Here is a 23372-nt window from a genome sequence, read left to right on the forward strand (position 1 = left end):
CTTTGCTTGTAAACTTTTTTTGGATTTTTGGAATAAAATGAAGCCTTTTGTATTCAAGCTTTATGCTCCTGCATCACATGCCCTTCCATAGTGGGCTTTGGCATGTGCTAATATCTCCAATCTCCAAATGGGGTTAACCAGGTACCCTATTAGGTGGTTTCTACCTTTAAAGGGGATGGTATGTCCTAGGTACATCTTTCAAAGGGTGGTGGCATGTGATAAAGAGATGAATGGAGTAGGGAGTGAAAGGGGCAACCCTAGGTCACATGTTGGGGTATAAGGGTAGCTAATAAAAGGGAGGCCCACACTTGGGTATATAATGTATAGGAGGGAGCAATCGTGATACATGTGGTGACCCGACCTTGATTTTTCTACCCTTATTTATATGCCTTTTGCCTTTTATGATTTTTCTTGATTAACTACTCGGGGCTCAAGGGATAAGAGCATGATGTGTAAGGTATAGCAGTGGATACCCCCTTTAAGGTAGGGCGGTTCATTGCCCACCAGAGTTTGGGATAATCATGGGTTCCTGAATGATAAGGGAGGCACATCTAGGGGCCTATAGGAACCAGGGTGATGGCCATGATAATGGGGTAGAGCTCATCTATTGCCTTTTGCCGATGTGCTAAATGTGTTTGTCCAGACCATCTTTTGCATTTTGTGGTGCATTTTCCTATTGAATGTGGCCAATAATGATTTTACTTTTCTTTTCAGTTGCATCAACCTCCGGGGCATCATTCCAGGCCCGACCCAGGGTGTGGGCAAGGGGAAGGGGAAGGCTAACCTTATGTGGACCTAGGTCAGAGAAATGATGGATAGGGTTATAATGAGCGGAAGGGGAATGATATGTGTGGATGAGGGAGCGGGACCATGCAACCAAAATCAAGGTTTCCCATGTAGTACCATCCTTAAAGCCCAAAGGTCAGTGATGGAGATCCCACGAGACTAGGGTCAAGGTTAACATCCAAAAGAGGTCTAGGGGACAAGAGCAGGGACCTAGCCCACTCTTTTCGCCGAATCCCCCCATTAATCCATGCCCAGAAGTATCCATGATAAGCAAACTACAATACTTAATTACCAAATGCCAAGGCATACCTTTAGTTTCGAGAGGCCCACCTTCAAACATACGATCATGAGAGATGGGTGACGGACCACATGGTTGGCTCAGGAGGCGGAGAAATGGCACAACGAGCTAGTTGGTGGTTGCAAGGGGCTATCGAGCGAAATTTTTTCTCCTTTGGATATCACCCACAAAATGGTGGGTAACAGGCCCTGCAATATTTCTTAGTTTACGTGTGGCATAATCTTGGCTTCCAAAAATCTCTTCCTTTGCTATGATAATTCCTTCCCTGTGATGATAAAAGACATGTATCTTAGACATCCTCGCACTTCCTTCTTCACTCAAAGATTGCAAATTGACTTCATGTGTGTGTGCACTCCTCAATAGGTTGAATGCATCGATATATATAGTAGTTTGAAGCTCGTTTTGAGGCCGACTTGAATAGTGGGTAGGCCGGCTTGATGGTGGAGTAGATGACTCAATTATATCAAAATAATTTCATTTCTTTGATACAAAATGGCCAATAAGGGTCTAGTTCGTAACGCCAAGGACATAGACTCGTGACTCAACCCTAGAAGCCTTCAATGGAGGATTGACCTAGAAATAAAATAATAAAGCATGAAACCCATGCTTCTAAATAATTTTTCTTTTCTTTCTTTTGACAGATACATTTTATCACGACTCAAATACAATTATGAAGACCGATACTAGTTATATTTCTCAACAATTGTAACAAAGGAGAAATATTTATTTTGTCAAGAAAAAACCATTTATTCCTCCAAGACCAAGTCGGCCCCAGTTGAGGACAAGTCGGCCTAAGGGAGGCTACTCAACCCCTCAAGAATGCTATAAATACAAGGAGCTTGACCTGATTTGAAACACACATCTTACACAAGTTCGATCTGCAATAGCGAAGGAGGAAAAGAGTTGGAAAGGATGAAGAAAATAAGTCAAAGTGTCTTGGGATCATCTCTCTCTCCACACGTGCGAAGTTAGGGTTTTGTTGCTGCGAGTTGCAGGAGGCCGAAATATTGAGGTGCAATGGCAGGGCCAAAACTCTGGGATGAAGTTGCAGTAGGTCGAAGTTTGGAAGCTGCCTTAAAGAAGACATTGTTGGGGTTTGACTTGGTGCTTGGGAGGATCTTGGGCTTTGGTCTTTCGGTCTTGGAAGTCTCATTGTAAAAAGATTCTATAGGAAGAGAAGCATTCTTTCTGGGTTTCCCTGTTGGTGGGGTTTTGCCCTAGCTTGGAGCCTATATCTTGTGTAGTTTGTCTTGTTGTGATCTTCATTGTTTTGGTAATTGCTTGATGAACAAAGAAGTAATAAAGTAATACAAGGCCAACATAAATCACAAGCAATTATTTAGCAAACGAAAATCATCTATAGTACATAAGTCTCCAGATTTTCCAACATATAGATTATGTGCTAGATATTGTGATTGAGTGTGATTCAGCATCGCAGCAGAATGGGCAATACCGCAAGAAAAATATGCAAGAGTTTGACACAGTTTTGTCTGGAAAAGTTAAGGAGTTTTTATGTTTAAAAGAGCAAAATCTTGATTTGAAGGGAAGCTGAAGTTTTCTCTCAACTTGCATGAAAAAAGTAGTGTTGATAATATCGGTATCGGGAAAATATCGGCGAGGGTCCGGAAAATATCTTATCGGAAATATCGGCGAAAATATCGGCAAAATATCGGCAAATATCGGCAAGCATAAAAAATGCATAATATATTCATTTTTTTCAGATTTCTAAACATATAAAGCAATAACAACATGAACTAAACACATTGGCACATAAATATCATAACTCATTTCACACTACACCTATTTATATGACATTTTTTCTAAGATTAATTAATTTAATTAAAAATATTGAAAAAACATAATTACTTTTGAAATAAATCTCAACATTTAATCTATGAGTGCCATTATAAATATTCTAAAACATTTAGTAATTAACTTAAAATTCTAAAAAACCTTATTCTAAAATATATAGGCCTATTAACCTAATTATGTTATAAAAAATAATAATAACAATATAACTATTTTCTATAAAAAAAAAATCATAAACGTTCTACGTAGCTAAAATAAACATCAACCGAGTATATTTTTCCAAACAACATATTTATCATTATGATTATGAGATTCTATCATTACTAGAGTGAGGCTAAGTTGCTCACTAAATTGATTCGGGGCAATTTTGCTTGCTAACATTTACATTACATATCAAACGAACAATATTTCTATATAATATTTACAGACATATCAAGCGAACAATATATCTATCTAATCTCATCCCAGCCATATCTCATGTATTAATCTTACCATTGGGTTTTGCAGCAAGCATGAATGCAATTTGTAGATCCCTTGGGTGTAGCATCATTCTACACTACTCGACAGTGGTCTAACTTAAACCCTTACTGGTAATCAAATTGAATACGCAACATAGATTCACAACCCTTGCCACTAACTTATCAAGGTTGATCACCGATAACTCTTTACCTATAGCCAACCTCATCAACGAATTCTTCACAAGGCCGTTGTCTTCAGCCACATATATACAGAGCACCGTCTCCGTCTCACTCTCCAGCTCTCACGAAAACAAAATGACGTGCATCGAAAACTGAAAAACCATTTTATAATTCGTCGATACAACCTAACCGGCGATATTTACCGTCGTCTCGCGATTTTTACCAAAATATCGCCGAAATTTCGTATTTCTCGCGCGAAATTCAAAACTTGAAAATATCGCGATTTTTCGGGGGCGATATTTCGGCCCGCCGAAAATATCGCGATATTTACGAATATCGCCGATATTTCGGCGATATTATCAACACTGGAAAAAAGGCCACGAAGACCCTGTAACTGTCTCTGGGAGAGTGCCTACTCAAGGGAAATTCTAAGGTGAATATAGGATTTCTTTTCTGGTAGAGAATTTTGGAGTTCAGAAGGAAGAGGAGCCATGAGTGGAGCTCAGAGTTCTGGTCACTGTCAGAGATTCCACAACCGAGACTGTAGGAGAACCAAGGGGACAAGTTATGAACAAAAGGATGATAGTCATGTGTTGTTCCTGCAGAGTTCTAAGAGCCTTGCGAGGCAAGAACAAAAGTGTTTAAAGGTTGAATGCAGAAACTATAATTCTATGAAAAGCCTAATACATGTATATGTTCCAGAAGAAAGCAGTACCAAACCTTGAACTCAGAAGATTATAGTTGTGAGGAGGTCCAAAATCCTCCAGAAACAAGAAGTTGCATTAATCTTCATGCTCGAGGAGAGGTCCGCTCTAATGTTTGTACTTTGGGGTTAAATACGAAGGTCGAGGTTTTCCTTTGCTGGAGTTTTCCCACCATGGATCTATCCAAGGTTAATAATCATTCAAGTGCAGTATGAGTGTGTATTTATCTGTTGTATTAAGTAGCATAACATTGTGAAACCAAGATATCCTTACAGGTATTAGCAAAGTCTTGTGCATAATAAACAGAGTACTTTGATAGCTGTTGTCCATGTATATTCCTGTTCCAGTAGCATGTACGAAGTATTAATTCTGAGATGTAGATGGCAGCACTCCTGTATTAAACGTCCAAGCTTTAGACCTATATATGTTGAATCCCAGTGGTCAAAAAACTGAACCAGCAACATAGAAAGTAGAAGATCAATGCGAAGAAATTTTTGCAGCCATAGGATCTTCATTTTTGGAAGACACATTAAGCACAGTGATAGACTGCCAAGTGTGCATTTTCTCTTTGCGCATTTTATCTCACAAGGCCTGGAATTACTTGCTAAGTTGCTCCTGCATGTAGCCTAGAATGTCTCCTAAATTGAAATTATCATCTGATTTCATGGTAGATTGAGAATGACATAATGGAAGAATCCTTTTTCAACTGGGGAATGATTTCAAGAAATGTAACTCTTCAGTGTTTTACTGATCGTTTAAATCCCTTACAAGGCATGGAAGATCCCAATATTTCCTCAAATGCATTCAAGCCTACAGGCTACATGATAGCCTGCCTTTCGTCGAAGTTTGAGGTCACAATGCCCTCCTGAACCTTAAGCGCACTCTTCCATACTGAATCATATTTTAACAAATATAAATAAATCCCATGAACAGTCTGAATGTTTTTACATTTGTGAACTTTATGACCCGGTTGTTCCATTGTCTTCATTTTGTGAGGGTAGTGGAAAGACTCCATTATCATTTTTAAAAATATATATAGTAGATTAGTTGAGATCATTTTTCTGTCTTTTATCATGATGTGTTCAGACTTGATTTTTTTGCTTTTGTTAAGAGTGCAAAAGATTCTGCTATTATCATGGCTTCTTTAGGCATATATTCTCTATTTTGTGTTTGCACATTATGTGGTACTCAGTATATGTTTGACAGGGTGGTGTATCTTGGAATTGCAAAATATTGTGAAGAAAGAGAAAGAACCTGATGCCCCGAAGAATGAACTGTGGTCAGATCCCTTGCCAGTTATCCAGTGGAGCCTCCTTGCTGTGCAGTTGTTTTTCTGCACAGGTCATAGGTAATATGCAGGGGAACTTCCTCTTCTCCCATAAGATTTTCAAGTATTTCCGAAGTCCTTCAGTCTGTTTAAATTGTTTCTGGTACTGTTTTTTCTTGTTAAATTGAGTGTTAGAACCTGTTGGAAGAAGTAATTTTCCTATTTCTTTTTGAAATAAAGTAATTTAAGAGCCAATATCCAGCTGTGATCTAGTCTAGTATTTTTGTTGTTGTTTTTTTTTTTATATTGTTTTATAAATGGATATTTTCTCTATGAATTCTTTTAAAATTTACGAAACTATGCTGCTTATCCTGCATAACTGTGAGCTGTTGATTATGCCTCATTTTTGGATGTATACTGTGACTATCTTGTCTATATGAACAATAATGTACACAATATATAAGCCCGTATCTTTAACGTTTTATGCTTAAATGTGGGATTTGATGTAATTTATTAGAATTCATGGGTGCATGTGTGGGTAAATTGATGCCTTTTGAGAATTTCAGGTTTGACAGATTTAAGATTCCTGTGGGATGGGTTTTTCAATTGTAGATTTTCCAGAGAATTTGCTACAATGTTCATCTTCCACGGAATTTTCTGAAAAATGATCACTGGCAAATTCTTCGATAAATCGACAAAATTCAAATTAAAAAAAATTCAGGCTGTTGGAAAATGTAACTATGTTCGGTCTTCATAATTGTATATTTAGTGTAAAAACAAAAAGAAGAAGGAATTTTATTTTTCAACATGGGTTTCATGCTCAAGTCAAAATTATTATTTTATTTAAGCATGTTCTTCATGCTCATTATTATTTGTATTGATCAAAGTCAAAGGCTTATTTATAGCCTGGAAAATGAATTTTCAAATATGTAATTTGGGTCAAAATTGCTTCTAGATGCCAAGTTGGCCCTATCCCAAAAGACATGTCTATTCGTACCCCTCTGGACAGTAGAAATAGAGGACGTGTTGAGCTCATTTGATAGCAAGCAATTCATGTGATATGTTCTGAAATATCACTGAGAGGGACAGAAAAGAAAGGAGGGCCAAAGTCTGAAATTGACAAGAAGGGTTTTTCTGGAGTTCGATTTGTGGAAGTTTTGCCTTGATACATTTCTTGATTGGAAGATTATTTCTGATGCTGTACATGTTGCTGGTCTCTTGTTGTTGATGAATTTTCTATGAGGAAGGAGGGTTTGACTTGGCATCTAGAAGGTTGGAGTTTCTATGGTCATGGGTCTTCGATATCTCACTTTTGATCTGTTTTTATAAAGAAGAGAATTTTTCTGGGTTTTCCCCTTGGAGAGGTTTTGCCCTGGCTTGGAGCCTATATCTTGTGTTCATTATTTTCTTGTGATCTTCATGCTGACGATTTGGTAATTGTTTGATGAAATGAACATAATAAAGATTAATAAGAAGCCAACAAACTTCACAAACAATTATCAAAGAAGATAAATCCATCCTAATTTGCAAGCCTACAAATTTCTCAGAACTAAGGTGAAGAGAAGGCAGCTTGAAGATCACTCTTGTTGGCATAAGTGAAGGACATCATACAAGTTACTTTGGAGGACATTATTTGCAGAAGTTATAAGGAAGGACACAAGGAAAGGCACAAGGAAGAAGACTCCAAGTTCATCATTCATCTTGAAGGAAGGCTACGACATCAACTATTCATCTCGCTCTAACATTGAAGGCTCTTGGTTACTCATCATCATTTTTGAAGAAGATCATCATCTCTCTCTATTGGAAGCTCTTTACTCATTTTTTGGAAGGCATCTCTATAGAAGTCATACTAAAGAAGCATCAAGAATCCTGGGAACATCATCTACATTATTGGAAGGCATCATCATCAATATCATAATCACCAACATCAACTTAATCACAATTCACCATCAAACAACTATAGACATAGTCTAGGTGAAACACCAGAGGCTTCATCAATGATAAACAAGCTCATTCTAGAAAGAGATTCCAACATGATGCTGGGAGGCTCTTGCTCATTTGAGCGACCTCTAGGACTATTCTCCAACCAAGGTCAAACTGACACAGGGAGAATGTCTTCTGCCGGACCATTCTTCAAACCAAGGTCAAAGTGACACAGGGAGAATGTCTTCTATCGAATAATTCTCCAACCAAGATCAGAGTGAAACATGAAGAATGCCAGTCCGCCAGACCATTCTTCAACCAAGGTCATAAAGACACAAGAAGAATGTTAGCCCATGATGGTATCTAATATGTCGAACCATTCTCCAACCAAGGTCATAATGACACAGGGATAATGTCCATCCATAATGGTGTCTCATCAGCTCTCTCTCTCAATGAGAGAGGCATTCTCCACAAGTTCAAGCTTGTCCCAAAAGTACACAAACTTTTCTCTATAAAGAGGCATCATAAGAATATCAACTATCTGCTCATCAATGGAGATATACTAGAGCTTCACAACTCTGTTCAACATCATGTCTTGAATAAAGTGGTACTTGATCCCAATGTGCTTTGACCTCCATCATGGTCATCACCAACACCTGATTAAGATATTCTTGCAAGTAGACTTTGAAGCCATATTGCTTCTCAACTTGCCAATCCAGTTGCAATATACTAGGCCTCTGCCATATTGAGTGTGATAGATGACAACTTCATGCTCATTCAATAAATTATAACAGAGCGCAAACTGAAGCGATATTTTCATAAGCTCTTTCTATCTTCAGCACTCGTAACGCAATTTGAATTTGTAGTTGTACTTCACTATTTGAGACAAATCTCAAATCATAACAAACTATACCATGTTGGTACTTCGACACATGTTGAGCAACATATCTAGGCTCAATCATTAACTGATCGACTCCCTTCACTAGATCACAGATGCTTTTCGGTCACCCTAATTGGGTGCTCCCTCTTAGACTAAGACGTACATTGCTTAGGCTGCTCCCTCTACTACTATCTTCTTTCAGTATATTAGCTATCAATGACATTCCATCATCTCAAACTCATATATCAGTGCCCTCTGAAGTCCAGATCTCATCTAGTACAGTATTTCTCAACACAAATCCTCTTGTCACAAGATTTGCATTGTACTCCAATTCTTTTGAATCTAGTGGTAGAGCCTTCACAACATTCATTATGTACTTTTAATCCTCACTAGGAGACCATGCAATAACAACTATAACCAAGCAAAGAATTCAATGACAAGGGACATGTCAGGGTGCTAGCAATTGTAAGTAAGTTTGGCAAATTCTTCGATAAATCTACAAATTAAATAAAATACAGGCTTGTTGGGGTGCAGTGGTGCATCAACGGATATGTGTCCGTACTTAAAATATTACACTTATGTTATAATAAGTTAAACATACTTCACAGGGCCTTTTGTGGTTTCATTCGAATGAAGTATGTAGCTATTAGTTATGATATATATATATATATATATATATATATATATATATATATATATATATATATATATTATTGTGGTTCCTTGTTACACATTTTATGTGTTTCCACTATGGTTTTGATGCATTCCCTCACTTTTTTCTTGTAATTTATTTATATAGTTTTTGTGGTTTAAATCTATTTTTCCTTTAATTGGGGATGCCCCTTGTTCCAACTAGGGTAGATAGGGATGTTCCCTGGCTTGTCAACAAGGATGTGGCGTGCATGTTTGAGATGCTAGGGAATTTCAACTTGCATTCCGATGTACAATGGGGGTCTCAAGTACCTCAACGATGGAGGATGCCTCTCTATTCTGGCTTTTGTCCCTTTTTACAAATGTCGCTCAGCCAACCCCGTTTATGCTAATCGAGGGCATCAGCTATTGGCTTTTGGAACAGTGTAATTATTAGATGTTTTTGCCTTTCGTGTCAAAATTCAGAATTTGAATTTGGTGATATAATTATTGGAAAAATTATGAATTTTAGTTGTTTAAAATGTGTTTTTGAATGTTTAAATGGATTTATTGCCATGAAAATTTTGAAATCTGTAGATTATACATCTTAATTTAGGATTCCAAAAGAATCCATACTTGATTTTTGGGAAAAAATGACTAGAAAATAATGTCCAGAAAAGGACAAAATGCCTAACAGTGAGAATACGTCCTAGCATTTCACCTTTACCAATTTATTTATCAACTCTGAACCCGCCTTGCGACTGATGCAATCCTTGATCGCTTAAAAGCCCTACTCATTCCACCAAACTGTTGTGGGCTTGCTCTTGAAATCCAAACCAAGAGGGTAGTGACCTGTCATCTTGTACGGATACACACACACATATATATACATGCTTTTACTTTAATAAAATTAAAGTGAAAATTCTCTTCCTTTTATGAGATTATCAGGCAATGTGCCAATGAGGAAAATTCTCTTCCTTGTATGAGATTATTGGGCAATGTGCCAATGGGGAAGGCCCATCCTATTGCACTGTAATGAATTTTGTTGAAAATGTAGTAAGGGTCTCTTGGCTTGTGCCTTAGCTAGTGAAGACCTCGGTTTGTCATTTTCTTAGTATGAGTGCGAGCTCATGAGTTGGACTTTAGTTAGCATGAGTTTACTTCCAGTTTATTTGAATAATCATCAAGATGGCATGCTTAGAGTTGGATCTTTAGGTAAGTGGAGTCTTCATCAGTTTGACTAGAGAAGGTGGCGGCTTAGTTAGAACAAGTTAGTCTTCAGTCTTGATTGAAAGGAGAACGAGTTTATACTCCAAGTGTTGATTGGAGAGAGAACCTGTGGAACTCTTAGTTAACTTGCAATCAAGAACTCAAGCTTCTAAATTGAGCTAGGCCACTTGCATGCTCGAATTGGGTCTATAAAGAGGAGGATGAAGGCATAGGAATTCACAAGTTTGTGAGATCTTCTGTGATTATGGAGAGCACAAATTTGAGAGCTTCTGTCCTTAGAAATAGGAGATCACAAGTGCACAAGGATTTAGGAGATTGTGCACAAATTTAAGAGCTTGTGTCCTAAGAAATGGGAGGCCACATGTGCGCAAGAGAATAGGAGGATTTACACTACAAAATAGGAGCAAGGCTTGCGCTAGGAAATAAGAGGAATTGCCCAAAGATTTAGGAGGCTTCTAGTGCACAAAGATCAAGGAGCAGGGAGAAGGGATTGAAGGGAAAGTCAAGGTATTCAACAGGGGAACAATTGCGTGCAAGAGGGTTGAGATTAAGTAGTGATCTAGGCAGGCCGAGATTGTATCGGTTGAGATTAGTGATAGGAAGAAGAACACTTTCTTAGAGACAAATTGCATTGTAATAGATCCAATTCCTCAAAAACAATCAATAAAATACCACAACAAAGAAAGCAAGTTTTCCCCTTGGGTTTCCTGGGTAAAAAAGCGTGTGAATTTGTGTGATGTGTTTTATCTATGTTGTTTTATTTTGTTGCTTATAAATTGTTAAGAAACTCTGTATGTTGGTGGAAAGTAAATTTGCATAGTTTTATAGAAAATTAACAGTTTTCTTCAAGTGTCGATGCAAGGGAGATCTTAGGGCATCGATAGGGAATCCCAATTAACTGGCGAAGAAGAGATAAAATAGGCAATTCAAATTTGGCGCCCAAAATCTCAATGTGTTGTGGACTCGTCAAATAACTGATGAAAAGGAAATTTGGGCCAAGTGTTGATGGGCATTGTCTCAGACCAATCTGCTAATGCAAGAAGAATTGACCATAATGCTGACGTGAGGCAACTCTTGGCCCAAATCATGAAGGTGGGGAGATCTTAGGCCCAATCCATTGACATGAGAAAATCTATGGATGTCGGAGTAAAACATCAAAGAGGCAAGGACACTGAGCCAAAACATCGAAGAGGCGAGGACACTGGGCCAAAACATCGAAGAGGTGAGGATGCCAAGCCCAAATGTTGATGCATTGGGAAAGTTCGGCTAGATCGCCGATAGGGTAAAATGTTCTACCAAAATTGTCAATGAAGAATTTTCTCAAGTGTCGAGGGTATGATTTCGCCCAGATTGTCACTGAGCGAAAAGGTTTGGGCGCCAAATTTCTCATGGACAATTTCAGAACTTTGTGAATCCCAAGGCCTGATCCACTTGTGTTTTGTACAATTGCTTAGTAGTCAGAGGTATGCAATGCGTTGACACTGTTGGGACCTAAGTGTGACTCAAGGTAGATGCAGATGGATTTGGGTTTAATGAGAAAATTAAATGTAAATCAAATGAAATTGAAATTTAAGTGACATGTGAATTAGTCATGGGGGGAATTAGTTAGAATATTTATATTAAAATATTCCCATGTCATTTAATAATTAACTCTGATTTTAGGGTTAGGGTTTTTGGGTAGCATTGCAATCTTGTCCCTTTTTGGAGTTCTCCATACGATGGTTTTGGGGGTGAGAAGGGTTTTGGAGGCAACGCTGCTTCCCTGCTACTATGGTAGGGAGGGCTTAGTTGTTTTTGTTGATTTCGGGTAGCATCAGATGTGCTCTAGCCACAAAATTTGGTGGAGAGGTTGGGGCACATGAGATCTCCAATACTCAATCAGGGTTTCGGTAGATTCTAAACAGATCAAGATATATTAAAATAATTAATATTTTTAATGGAGTCCCCAAGTCTAAACTTAGGGAAAATAAAATATTAATGTGAATTAATATAAAACTGTGTTAGAATGGTCCAAAAGTCATGGATCAAGGTAGATCTAATCTTAGCTGTTTATTAGGGACTTAATCTTGGCCGTTGAATTGTCAACGAGAAAAGTATAAGAGGAGGCTTGAGGGTCACTTGGAGAACACACCAAGAGATCAAGATTTCGACTTTCTGGGGTTGGGTTTGCTGAGAAAGTTGAGAGAGTGATTGGAGTTGCAGCTGAGGGGCAGTGAATACAGAAGCAAAAAGGCAGAGATAGCACCAGGAGGATCAACGTAGTAGTCGGAGAGAGGGACGCAGAAGCAACCAAGGGTTTACAGAGAGCTAGCCAGGGCTCACGCAGAGCGAGCTAGGTGCTGCGCAGTGCCTCAGAGGGCCAACGTGGGTGACGCAAAGGGCCAGAGGGCTGACGGAGTGCCTCCAGAGCTGACGCAGGCCAAGCCAGAGTGACATTGGGCTAACGCTGGGCCTGAGAGAGGCTGACGTAGTCGCTAGAGGTTGATGTTGGGGTTTCGTGGGGCAGATTGGAGCTATGGAGCTGCCGAAGTGTTTATCCGGGGTTTCAACCAGAATGTCTGCTTCCGAGTAGAGAGGTACTATTGCCGAGATTTTTCTCTGTTGGGTGAGCCAGATTTAGCACCCAGATTGTATTATGAAACTGTTTAGTAAATCAAACCTGCAGATAGCTGCACCGGTTTTCCCGCATTGGATTTTTCTGGGGACATTAGTCCAAAAACAATGGTGTCACTTGAGTGCTTGTTTCTGTTTCCTTCAGTTGATGCTCTGTAATGTGTTGAGCATGTACTTGTATTATTTTTAGTATTTACATGGTAAATAACTTGTTAATTAACAGAGAAAGTAGGTAGAAAAAAATCAGTAAAGTGCATGAAGGGTTTCTAACGTGTCAGACTTAGAAATTCCAACATGGTATCAGAGCATGGTTGCAAATCACAGGAGAATTGAGGACATCAATTGAACAGAGGAGCAGCAGCAGAAAACAGCTGTCCCGAGTGACAAAAGTTGTTCCTAGCAGAGTAGCAATAAGGAAGGGGTGATGCAGTGCCTGTGTCATCAAGATTGAGCCAGGAAGAGGCAGCACAAAGGCTGAGGGAGTTAAAGGCAGGCTCACGCAGAGCCACGCAGAGGCCAAGAGGGTTGACGCAGTTGACTGAGGAGGCTGATTTGCCAGTGCCGAGATTGCGGAGAGCCTAAGAGCTCTAATCTTCAGTTTGCTGGGGTTTAGGAGGCTATGGGTAAGTTGCAGAGTGGAGCTGGTGGGGTACTGTAGTCAGAACAATACCTAACAAGGCAAGGCCAAGGTAGAGGGAGTTGTTGCCGAGGTGGATTTCTAGCCAAGGAATCTAGATCAGTGTTGCAGTTGCACAGACGATTGGAGAGGGGCATCTCGACATTGGCAGAAGGGTTTCCAGGAGGGAAATCGAGGCTCAAAGGAGTCATACCGAGAACTTCCAGGAGGGAAGTAGAGGAGCAGCGAAATGGCACTACACGGAGTAAGAGACCAGGACAGACTGGACGGAGCCTCAAACTTCGTAGTCTGGAAGGCCAGAATCTTATTCGTACTAGACAGGAATCGTGTCAAGCACTTCGCCTTGAGGACAATAGCTATCCTAGTTGACCTAGCTGATAACGACAGGTACGAGGATGCAATGGCGAGGGCTAAGAGTATCATCCTTGATGGGGTCAAGGATCATATAGTACCACATATTGCCGAGAAGAACACGACACAGGAGATGTGGGAGGCCCTGACCAAGTTGTATCAGCATACTTCCATGCAGAGGAAGATGCTACTAGAAAATCAGCTGCGATCATACCAGATGCAGAAGGGAGAACAGATCGACCCATTCCTTGGTCGATTGAAGGAGATCCGGGATCAGCTGACTTCCATAGGGGCAACGCCGGATCCAGAATTGATGGTGAGAACAACCCTAAATGCAGTCTCAGAAGACTGGGAGGTGTTTGTCCAAAGCATACTGGGCAGGGCGACCCTTTTAGATTGGGAGGAAATGTGGGCTGCTCTTCGCCAAGAATAGCTCAGAAGGCTGAGCAAGGCAGAAAGCAACGACAAAGGGATCAGAATCAAGAAGGAGGTGGAGGAGGATGTTGCCCTAGCATCTGAGGGAAAGCAGGAGAAACGGAAGGAAAAAGACCTGTCCAAGGTCAAATGCTTCCACTATGGGGAGTTGGGTCATTATGTGACCCAGTGTCCAAGGAAGAAGGGTAAGGGAGAGGCCTCTGAGACCAAGGCAGCTCCAGCAAGGGAAAAGAAGAAAGTGGAGACAGATGATGATTGTGCCATGAGTACTGATGTGCCACTTCAGAAGAAGTGGGGAGACATCGAGCTATAGTCAGGAGGACTACAGGCAATGAGGGGCAGGATCCTTGAGGTACCCAGCCTTTTGGATTAGACCTTGCTACGGGAGCCCCAAAGAGGAGTAACAGTACTGGCGATGTCAGTAGAGACGAATGCGGATAGAGCGACAGAGGGAGCTACAGTGCAGGATTCCCGAGACAGCGCGAGGCTAGCAGGCTGCAGCAGTGCGAGAGGCATAGGAGTGTTGCACCAGTGCAGGATGGCACAAAGAGGTGCGCAACGGTGCGAGATGTAGGAGAGTTGTTGCAGTAGCGTAGAGGTCAGATAGGGAGCACTTGTCGGCGGTGGAGGGAGCTTCAACATCAGAGGGTGTTTCTAGCCCAACAGGGAGGTCAGTTGGAGGATCAGTTACTTACTTCTCAATCACTGAGTTGCAGTGCAACAGTGGAATGCACGATGCAACATGATGATAGGAGGTGCAATGCGGATCAATGTTGCACTAATTGTTATCGGGATTAATTCGGCGCGAGGAAAAAATCAGATAAAATCGTAATAATCGGGAAAAAATCGTTTGGTACAAAAATATTCATTTTTTTTCAATGTTTTTAATATCTAAACCATCTATGACATAAAATAAACACATTGACACATAAATATGATAAAAGAACTAATATATAAGATGTTTAATATCATTTCTAGTTCTAAAATCACACATAACAGTGAATCATGTCCTGAATCAGTGAATAGTAAGTCCCGACTCCTAAGTCCCAACTCAACCTCAAAATATCAACAAAAAATATAATAATGTATCTCATATCATGAGTCATAATGTCATATTTAATGAAATGAACCAAATAACTAAGGTCTAATACTACTGATTTCCTTTGCGCCTCTAGATGTAGATGTTAGTGGAGTTGGCAGTAGACTTTGTTGTGCTCTAGAAGCTGAAGAACTAGGAGCTACAGGAGGTAGACCATGTCCTCTACTTGTAACAGGAGTTTTGGGTCACCTCCTCATAAAAAATAAATAAATTTCCCATGATTTTTTCCCAAAAAATCGGCTAAAAAAAATTTCCGACTAAATCGCCCGATTTTATCGTTTTTTTTTTAAATCGCGATTAAACAATTTAATCGTGATTTTTTCCCGATTAGTGCAACACTGATGCGGATGTAGTGCTGGGAGAAAGGACCAGCAGTAGCACAGATGTAGAGGGAATTGTCGTACAAATGCAGTAGTGGCAGTGGCAGAACCATGGGCAGCAGTACAGGAGGCAACAGTGCAGAGGATGTTGGGCAGGAAGGCCTAGCATCAACATAGGTACTGATGCCGGATGATTAGAGTAATGCTCAGTATTGCTAGAGCACAATCCTTGCTAAGAGGGAGTGTTGATTTGGGGTAGCATCGGATGTGCTCTAGCCATGAAATTTGGTGGAGAGAATTGGGCACATGAGATCTCCAATAACTAGTAAGGGTTTGGGAAAATTCTAAACAGATTAGGAGATATTAAAATAATTAATATTTTTAATGGAGTCCCTAAGTCTAAACTTAGGGAAAATAAAATATTAATGTGAATTAATATAAAATTGTGTTAGAATGGTCCAAAAGTCATGGATCAAGGCAGATCTAATCTTAGCCGTTCATTAGGGACTTAATCTCGGCCATTGAATTGTCAACGAGAAAAGTATAAGAGGAGGCTTGAGGGTCACTTGAAGAACACACCAAGAGATCAAGATTTCGACTTTCTGGGGCTGGGTTTGTTGAGAAAGTCGAAAGAGTGATCGGAGTTGCAGCTGAGGGGCAATGAATACATAAGCAAAGAGGCAGAGATAGCACGAGGAGGATCAGCGCAGTAGCCGAAGAGAGGGATGCAGAAGCAGCCAAGGGTTCACGTAGAGCCAGCCAGGGCTCACGCAGAGCCAGCCAGGAGCTGCGTAGTGCCTCAAAGGGCCAGCGTGGGTGACGTAAAGGGCTAGAGGGCTGACACAGTGCCTCTAAAGGATGACGCAGGCCAAGCCAAAGTGATGCTGGGATAACGTTGGGCTAGAGAAAGGCTGATGCAGTCCCTAGAGGCTGACGCTTGGGTTTTGTGGGGCAGATTGGAGTTGTGGAGTTGCCGGAGTGTTTATCCGGGGTTTCAGCCGAAATCTCTGCTTCCGAGTAGAGAGGTACTACTGCCGAGATTTTTCTCTGTTGGGTGAACCAGATTTGGCACCCAGATTGTATTCTGAAACTGCTTAATAAATCAAACCCTCGGATAGCTACACCATTTTCCCGCATTGGGTATTTCCGAGGACATTAATCCAAAAACAACGATGTCACTTGAGTGCTTGTTTCTGTTTCCTTCAGTTGATGATCTATAATGTGTTGAGCATGTACTTGTATTTATTTTCAGTATTTACATGGTAAATAACTTGTTAATTAACAGAACAAGTAGGTAGGAAAATAATCAGTAAAGTGCATGAAGGGTTTCTAACATGTCAAACTTAGAAATTCCAACAATTATGTAAAAAATTTATCCAGATTCCAGTTTCTTGTGATTTGTAGCAGTTGTGTAATGTTGTTTGATTTGCTTTCCTGTTGTGTATTTTTTGGGTTAAATTTTTGCAGTTATGTCTCTTTTTGTTGGCCCTCCTAGCCATAGGGTTTTCCAACAAATTTGCACCAGACTGGAAATCCCTAGTTCCCCTCTTCAGTCGGGTGGCATAAACAATGGAGAGAAGCCCAGGTGGACGAACTTGTAGTTAGATGGAGGTTATGGGCCTAACTTGCCTATAACTTTGGGAAGAACACAAAAGAATTAACTTCTTAGCTAGGAATTTTCTGGGTTCTTGGTGGTTTCCCACATCCTGGCAAGCACCGCCCGTCGGAAATATCTGCCATATGTAGCAAACTGGGTCGAGCTTCTTCGAGGAGAAATTTTGGGCGAGTCTATAATGGCATTATCCGTGCAATTTAAGACTGTGGGTTCTACTGCGCTGGAAAGGGGGTTGTTGGATATATATTCGGTGGATGCTATGAATAGAAGCAGAGAGCCTGTAGATAGCAGGGGGGCAGAGGGTTTTACAAGTCACTTGCCAAAGAGAGTTGACGGGCTCGAGAGACAAAACCTCCTTGTACTTCAACGAAGAAGAAGAAGAGGACGATTCTAATGAAGGAGAACATGTTCCTACAAGGGAGCCACTCAAGGACGTAGTTCACAACATCGAAGAACTCCATGAAATGCTTGAAGCAATCACATGGCCCAATAACTTTGACAAGATGGAGGATCTATGCATTAATTACAAGAGGGAACAAGAAATTGCTATTAGTGATGGTCTAGTGTGCGAGGTGGCCTTCTACATAAAGGCATTGGAGGGGACGCGAGAGGCGTACAAAAAATTGCAAGCCCTTGGGATTTCCTTTCTTAGGCCCCTAGATTACTACGTGGAGATGGTGAAGAGCGATTCTCACATGCTCAAGGTGAAGGACAAGCTCCTATTACAAAAGAAGATGGTGGAGTTCGAGAGTAGTGAAGGGGTGGCCGAACACACTCCAGTCACATTGAATACTTACCACAACATCTAAAAATATCCTTTGGTTTGTGTATATTTGGATACAAAGGCTATGAAAGCACTTGTTAATCTATCTGGGAATAAAAATAAAAGTAGGGAGCAATGCAGAGATGGAAAAGGAGAAGGCGTCGAAGTAGGAGTGGAAGATGTTGATATTTTTACCCATTTCTTGCCCTCTCGCAGGGAAGAAGCTCTGCAAGAGAACCCTCAAGCTTGTTTGACGAGCTTCTAAGGCTAAATGTTTGAAGCGCAGAGTCAAAGAAGTGGTGAAGCCCATTAGGTGGGGAAAGAAAGGATTTTGTGTTATTGTTGGGGACTGTTGACCTCTACTGGTCAACTACCCATGCAGTACCCCCCCCCCTTTTCTTTGCAAAACGGGGCAGCACCTGATCAGCGTGTCCGTGCCATCCTGCAGTCATCAGCAGCTTAATCATTTTGATTGTAAACCCAGTCTGCATGTATGAATTGTAAATAGTCTTAGCAGACATGAGTCGTGTATGTGAATTGCCTAGGTGGACCTAACTTTCTAGTGGTAATCTATGTCCCGGAAGGTTTTTCGTCTCACCGATCCATGGATCGGCAGAGTTTTCCTTCAAACCTGACCCCAAAGCCGGGATGGATTTTGTCATTGGAATTTTGGAGAATCCTAGTGTGTTGATCTGCTAGATTATAGTTGTGTCGCAGAACTGGGTGATTTGTGAGGGTCTATGTTAAAGGGGTTTTCTCCCTTAAGATGTAAATTGTAAAAGTCATGATGTAATGTGTCCTGAGGGTCGAAAATGTTTTAAATCCCCTCATGAGTCCTAGGTCCTAGGTGATGTTTCTGAAGGCTTAGTTCGATGATCCATTTTAAAATGAATTAAGAAATTAAAAAAATGAATAAAAATAATAAAATAAATAAAAAAATGAAATAAATAAAAAATTAAAAAATAAAGCAAAAACCCTAACTAATAAAATAGTAATATTTTAAGTGAATAAATCGACGGATGAGATCAAGAGATGTCTTGATCCTCATCAACGGTCGAGATCATTTCTACATGGATCACTCGAACTAGCCATTGGAGCCATTTCCTTTAAGTAGGGTGCTAGGGGTCATTTTCAGATCATCTGATCTGTGAGTTTAAGACTGAAGAAGCTCTCTTGTAAATCTGTTTTTGGTTAATAAAAGAAGACTTTCAGGTCCATATCTTGCTGGTGTTACTCTCTTAAAATGCTGTGAGATTGTTTCATTTTCTGCATATGTTATTTTCAGCCGTTAATAATAGCTTTTTGTAGAGTATTGTGAGCACAGGTATCTTGTTCACTTGCTAGGGTTTGGGTGTTGTTAGGGTTTCTGAAGTAATGACAGGTATCTCCATTACTTCCTGAGATCTAACAACATTTTTGCCCTCTTTACTGATGGTTGTTTTGAGCTGTGCAGAAAACATTTTCTGAAGGAATTTTGTGGGCGTTCGGGGAAGTTCTCGGCTGAACCAGCCAACTCCCGCAAGCATTTTTTTTGCTGAGCCCAGTTGGATTTGATCCTGGGTCCATCATTCGGTTTATTTTTCTAATTTGCATGAGAGACTTTCTGAAGTTCTTCACAGTGAAAAATCTGAAAATCTTTATTTCTTTAAAATATTTCTGTGCCTACTGCTGAATCTGGCTGTTAAGGGGCCACATTTGTAAATTAATCAGCTGTCTTAGGGTTTCAATTTTTCTGATCTAGGGTTTTAAATGTTTGTTTTATTTTTCATTAGGGTTTTGTTTTTTTTGTGTGCAGGGTGTTCATAAATATCAGATTTTCAGGAGTTCAGGGCTGCCAAGATCATAGAAATCCTCTACTTAAAATCGTGGTCCATCACTGTATTCTTCCATTGCCTGCGAACCTGGCCCGAAAGGAGATATCAAAAAACGTTTTTCATACACCGACGCGCAGTCACATTTTGGGGTCTTAGCATGATCCTGCCTGCAGTCTTGGGTCTATCAGCGTATTAAACGGTGGTCTATATCCTTGAAGAACGCAGTGAATGAACAGCTCAATATGACGGCAATTCACCAAAAAAACTTTCTACGTCAAGTACCAGGGTTATGATTCCTGTTTTAATCCCCAAAGTATGTCATTCGATGAATGCGCATTCGATTTCCCTCATTGACATTCGCGTGGCCAGATCGTGGTTTCTCCGGGATACATTCCTTCAAACGCTGGGTATACCAGTTCTAAAAAGGCCGCTGTCGAATCCCTTCGCTGCGTCGGCGTGGAGGTATCAAAACGTCGTAGCCAGTGACGGAGCCCTGCAGTGCTGCGTTTCATTTTAGTTGCCGACGGTATCAAGAGCTGTTATAGTGAGAAATCCGATATCGATCGAAGTCAATTTCATTCGGCAATCTTCAGGTTGTATCTTTCATAACCCTGCATTTTTCCGCACTCTCCCATTACGATTCGTATTTCCGCAGGTTGTTTCTCAAACTCGTTTAAGCTCAATACGATTGTGTGTGATTTCGATCAGTAGGATAGCGGAATGATTTCGATTGTTAGGCGTAGTTCTGGGTAAGATGGGTTAAGCGTATAGTTCCGGTTAGAATTTTTCATGTTTTAGATTTTAGTTTGTTTTATATGGTTACGGTTTTAGATTTTTAGACTTTAATTTATTTCTTAGGATTAGATTAGTTTTTTTTATTATTAGATTTTAATTTTATGTTTTAGATTATAATTAGATTTTAATTTATTTTCTATAGTTTTATGTTAGGTTTTTTTAATTAGATTTCAGTTTAATTTTTTTAGTTTAATTTAGATTTTAATTATTAAAGCTTTTTTTTAGATTTAGTTAGACTTTAAATTAGAGTTCTAGATTTAGATTTTAGTGTTTTAGATCTTAGTTAGATTTAGATTTTGAGTTTTAGTTTAGATAAAGTTTTATAATCTTTAGGATTTTTTTTTAAAAAAATTTCATTTTATAATATAAAAATAAAAAAAAAAGTTTTTGTTAGATTTTTTTTTTTAATTTAAATTAAATTTTTTAGTTTAGTTTAGTTTTAAGAATTTTCATTTAAAAAAAAAAAAAATAATAATAATAATAATAATAAGGATTTTTAGGCTTAGTTTTATTTTTAGTTTTAGACTAATTTTTAAATTTTTTTATATTAAAATATATATATATATATATATATATATATATATATATAAATATTGTGGAAATTTTTAGAGCGGTTATTTTCAGGAATCGTTATATTTTTCATGCTGAGATCTAAAATTTTTCAAGTCGAGATACGAAATATGATATCTGGTTAATGATTTATGATTATCGTGGTGGTTTAAAGCATTCATCTTTTCAAAATTCTCAGTTACTGGATATCGTTTTGGTTATTCTAAGAGCATTGTGATTTAGCTGATATCTTGTGATGACATATGATTGCTGTTCATGGTTCATGTTTCTATATCATCTAACAAGTAATCTTTTAACCACAATCTCTTAAGGCACTGGTCTGCTAAGTTAATCAAATCTATCTGGTGTTTTTCATATCGTGTCTCGTGTCTCCCAACCAACTGGTCGACAGTTGGTCTTTATCATCTCACAAGGTCTACCCCCCTTAGCCGCGGAAGACAGGCTTAAACGGAGGGATCGGGGATTAGAGTGACAGCCCCCGATCTGAGCGTTGTCGTGTCAATCCGTGCGACAACAGGGACATCTCACCAATTGATGTTATGACACATGTACCTATTCTAGGTGTTGAAGCTGACGTTCCATATATATATGTTCCATCAAAAGAGGATCTTGCAGGTGTAAGCGCTACTATGAGGCCAACATGTTGGAGTGTCTTTGCATAACAACTTCGAAGAATCAACAATTAGCTCAAAGGGTTGATGCGCAATCAATGCAGTCGCAACAATTAACTCAACGGATTGACGTGCAATCAACCAATCACAATAATTAGCACAAAGGATATCGTGATTGAGGAATGCAGTTGTTTTGGTGGCTATGCTACAGTCAAAATGATGGGTACTGATTTGGTGGTGGTGGTGGCTACAATCAGAAAAATGGGAATGTAGGTGAACGTAGCTATGGTTAGAGCCAAATTGATGGGTATGGAACTAGCGATGCTGGGTATAGTGGAATATATAATGGCAGAAACACAGGCATAACTAAAGATGATTTTCGTTATGATGATAATGTTGGCAACATGAGCAAGGGATACTAGGCCATACTTATAGACATGTTTTTCTTTGCTCTGGACAATAGGCCTCCTACTTTGACTATTTTTTATTTCTAGCAATGTAGACTTTGTTCCTGCTTTGCATAAGTTGCAACAGTAGGGTTACACTATCACGATTGCACTACCTTGGGTCAAAGTGCATTTTGCGCTCTCAAACACCGAGACATGTGTGTGAGATTGGCATAATATGGCCAACAGTAAGGGCCTTTGTACGATTTTGAGATTCAATTTGGATATCATGGCGGAAGATTTCCCAAATGGGTCCTTGATTGGAGGAGAATGTCAAGGTCACCAACCCTAAACACAAAGAACCCAGAAGTTTAACTTTGGCTGCAACAGCCTATTTAAATATAATTTTATTTTTAATATTATGTTTTTTTGTTGTAATGCAAGTCGGCTCCCAAAGAAGACATGTAAACATGAGCACAGAAACGAAATCTAGGGCAGAGTGCATGGGCAGTCTTCCTTAAGACCCCCATCAAGTGCTGCTAGTTGGTTCTACGCAAACTAGTGGGCACACTGTATTTCAGATGTCCCAGAATAACATAAGATGAGGGATAGAGTGTTGTAGCCAAAGATGTAGCTAAGCAGCAATAACAAAATCCACCAGCACTGGCAAGTGACAGAAAGCAAAGAATTCGAGCAAGTATGACGGACATGGGTAAAGGAAGAAGGGTGATCAACAAAGAGTTGAAAGGAGGTTGTAGTAGTTAGTTGTGAGGTCTTGCGAGTAGAGGCTGCGACTCCCACAAGGGTAGAGGAGAGATGGGGTATTGCAAGCATGAGGTTGGGATGCCCATAGAAAGAGGACGAGGTGCGGTAGGACAAAGTATGGAGTAGAGTAGAGGTTAGTGCACAAAGAATCCAAGCAAGTATGACGAACATGGGTAGTGGAAGAAGGGTGATCAACAGAGAGTTCAAAGCAAGTTGTAGTAGCTAGTTGTGGGGTCTTGTGAGTAGAGGTTGGGACTCCCACAAGGGTAGAGGAGAGATGGGGTATTGCGAGCATGAGGTTGGGATGCCCATAGAAAGAGGACGAGGTGCGCTAGGACAAAGTATGGAGTAGAGTAGAGGTTAGTGCACAACCTATAGTTTAGCATTCTTAGGTGGATTGGGATCATGTACCGACAACACAAGTGAGTGTGGA

General features: G+C 39.8%; 1 protein-coding gene across 2 annotated transcripts in view; it reads left to right on the forward strand.

Moving 5' to 3' along the window:
• Positions 1–23372, forward strand: part of LOC149245297 (Alkaline-phosphatase-like family protein) — a 377731-nt gene that overhangs the window by 300767 nt on the left and 53592 nt on the right. For both annotated transcript variants that reach the window (XM_089457751.1, XM_089457752.1), the window contains exon 16: positions 5442–5583. In XM_089457751.1, the coding sequence (XP_089313877.1) occupies positions 5442–5583 (142 nt within the window). The remainder of the gene's footprint in view (positions 1–5441; positions 5584–23372) is intronic.

The sequence above is a fragment of the Pinus tabuliformis genome, chromosome 7, assembly GCF_031772625.1.
Source record: "Pinus tabuliformis cultivar Carrire ecotype Pingquan chromosome 7, CPIR1, whole genome shotgun sequence".
Taxonomy (NCBI): Eukaryota; Viridiplantae; Streptophyta; class Pinopsida; order Pinales; family Pinaceae; genus Pinus; species Pinus tabuliformis.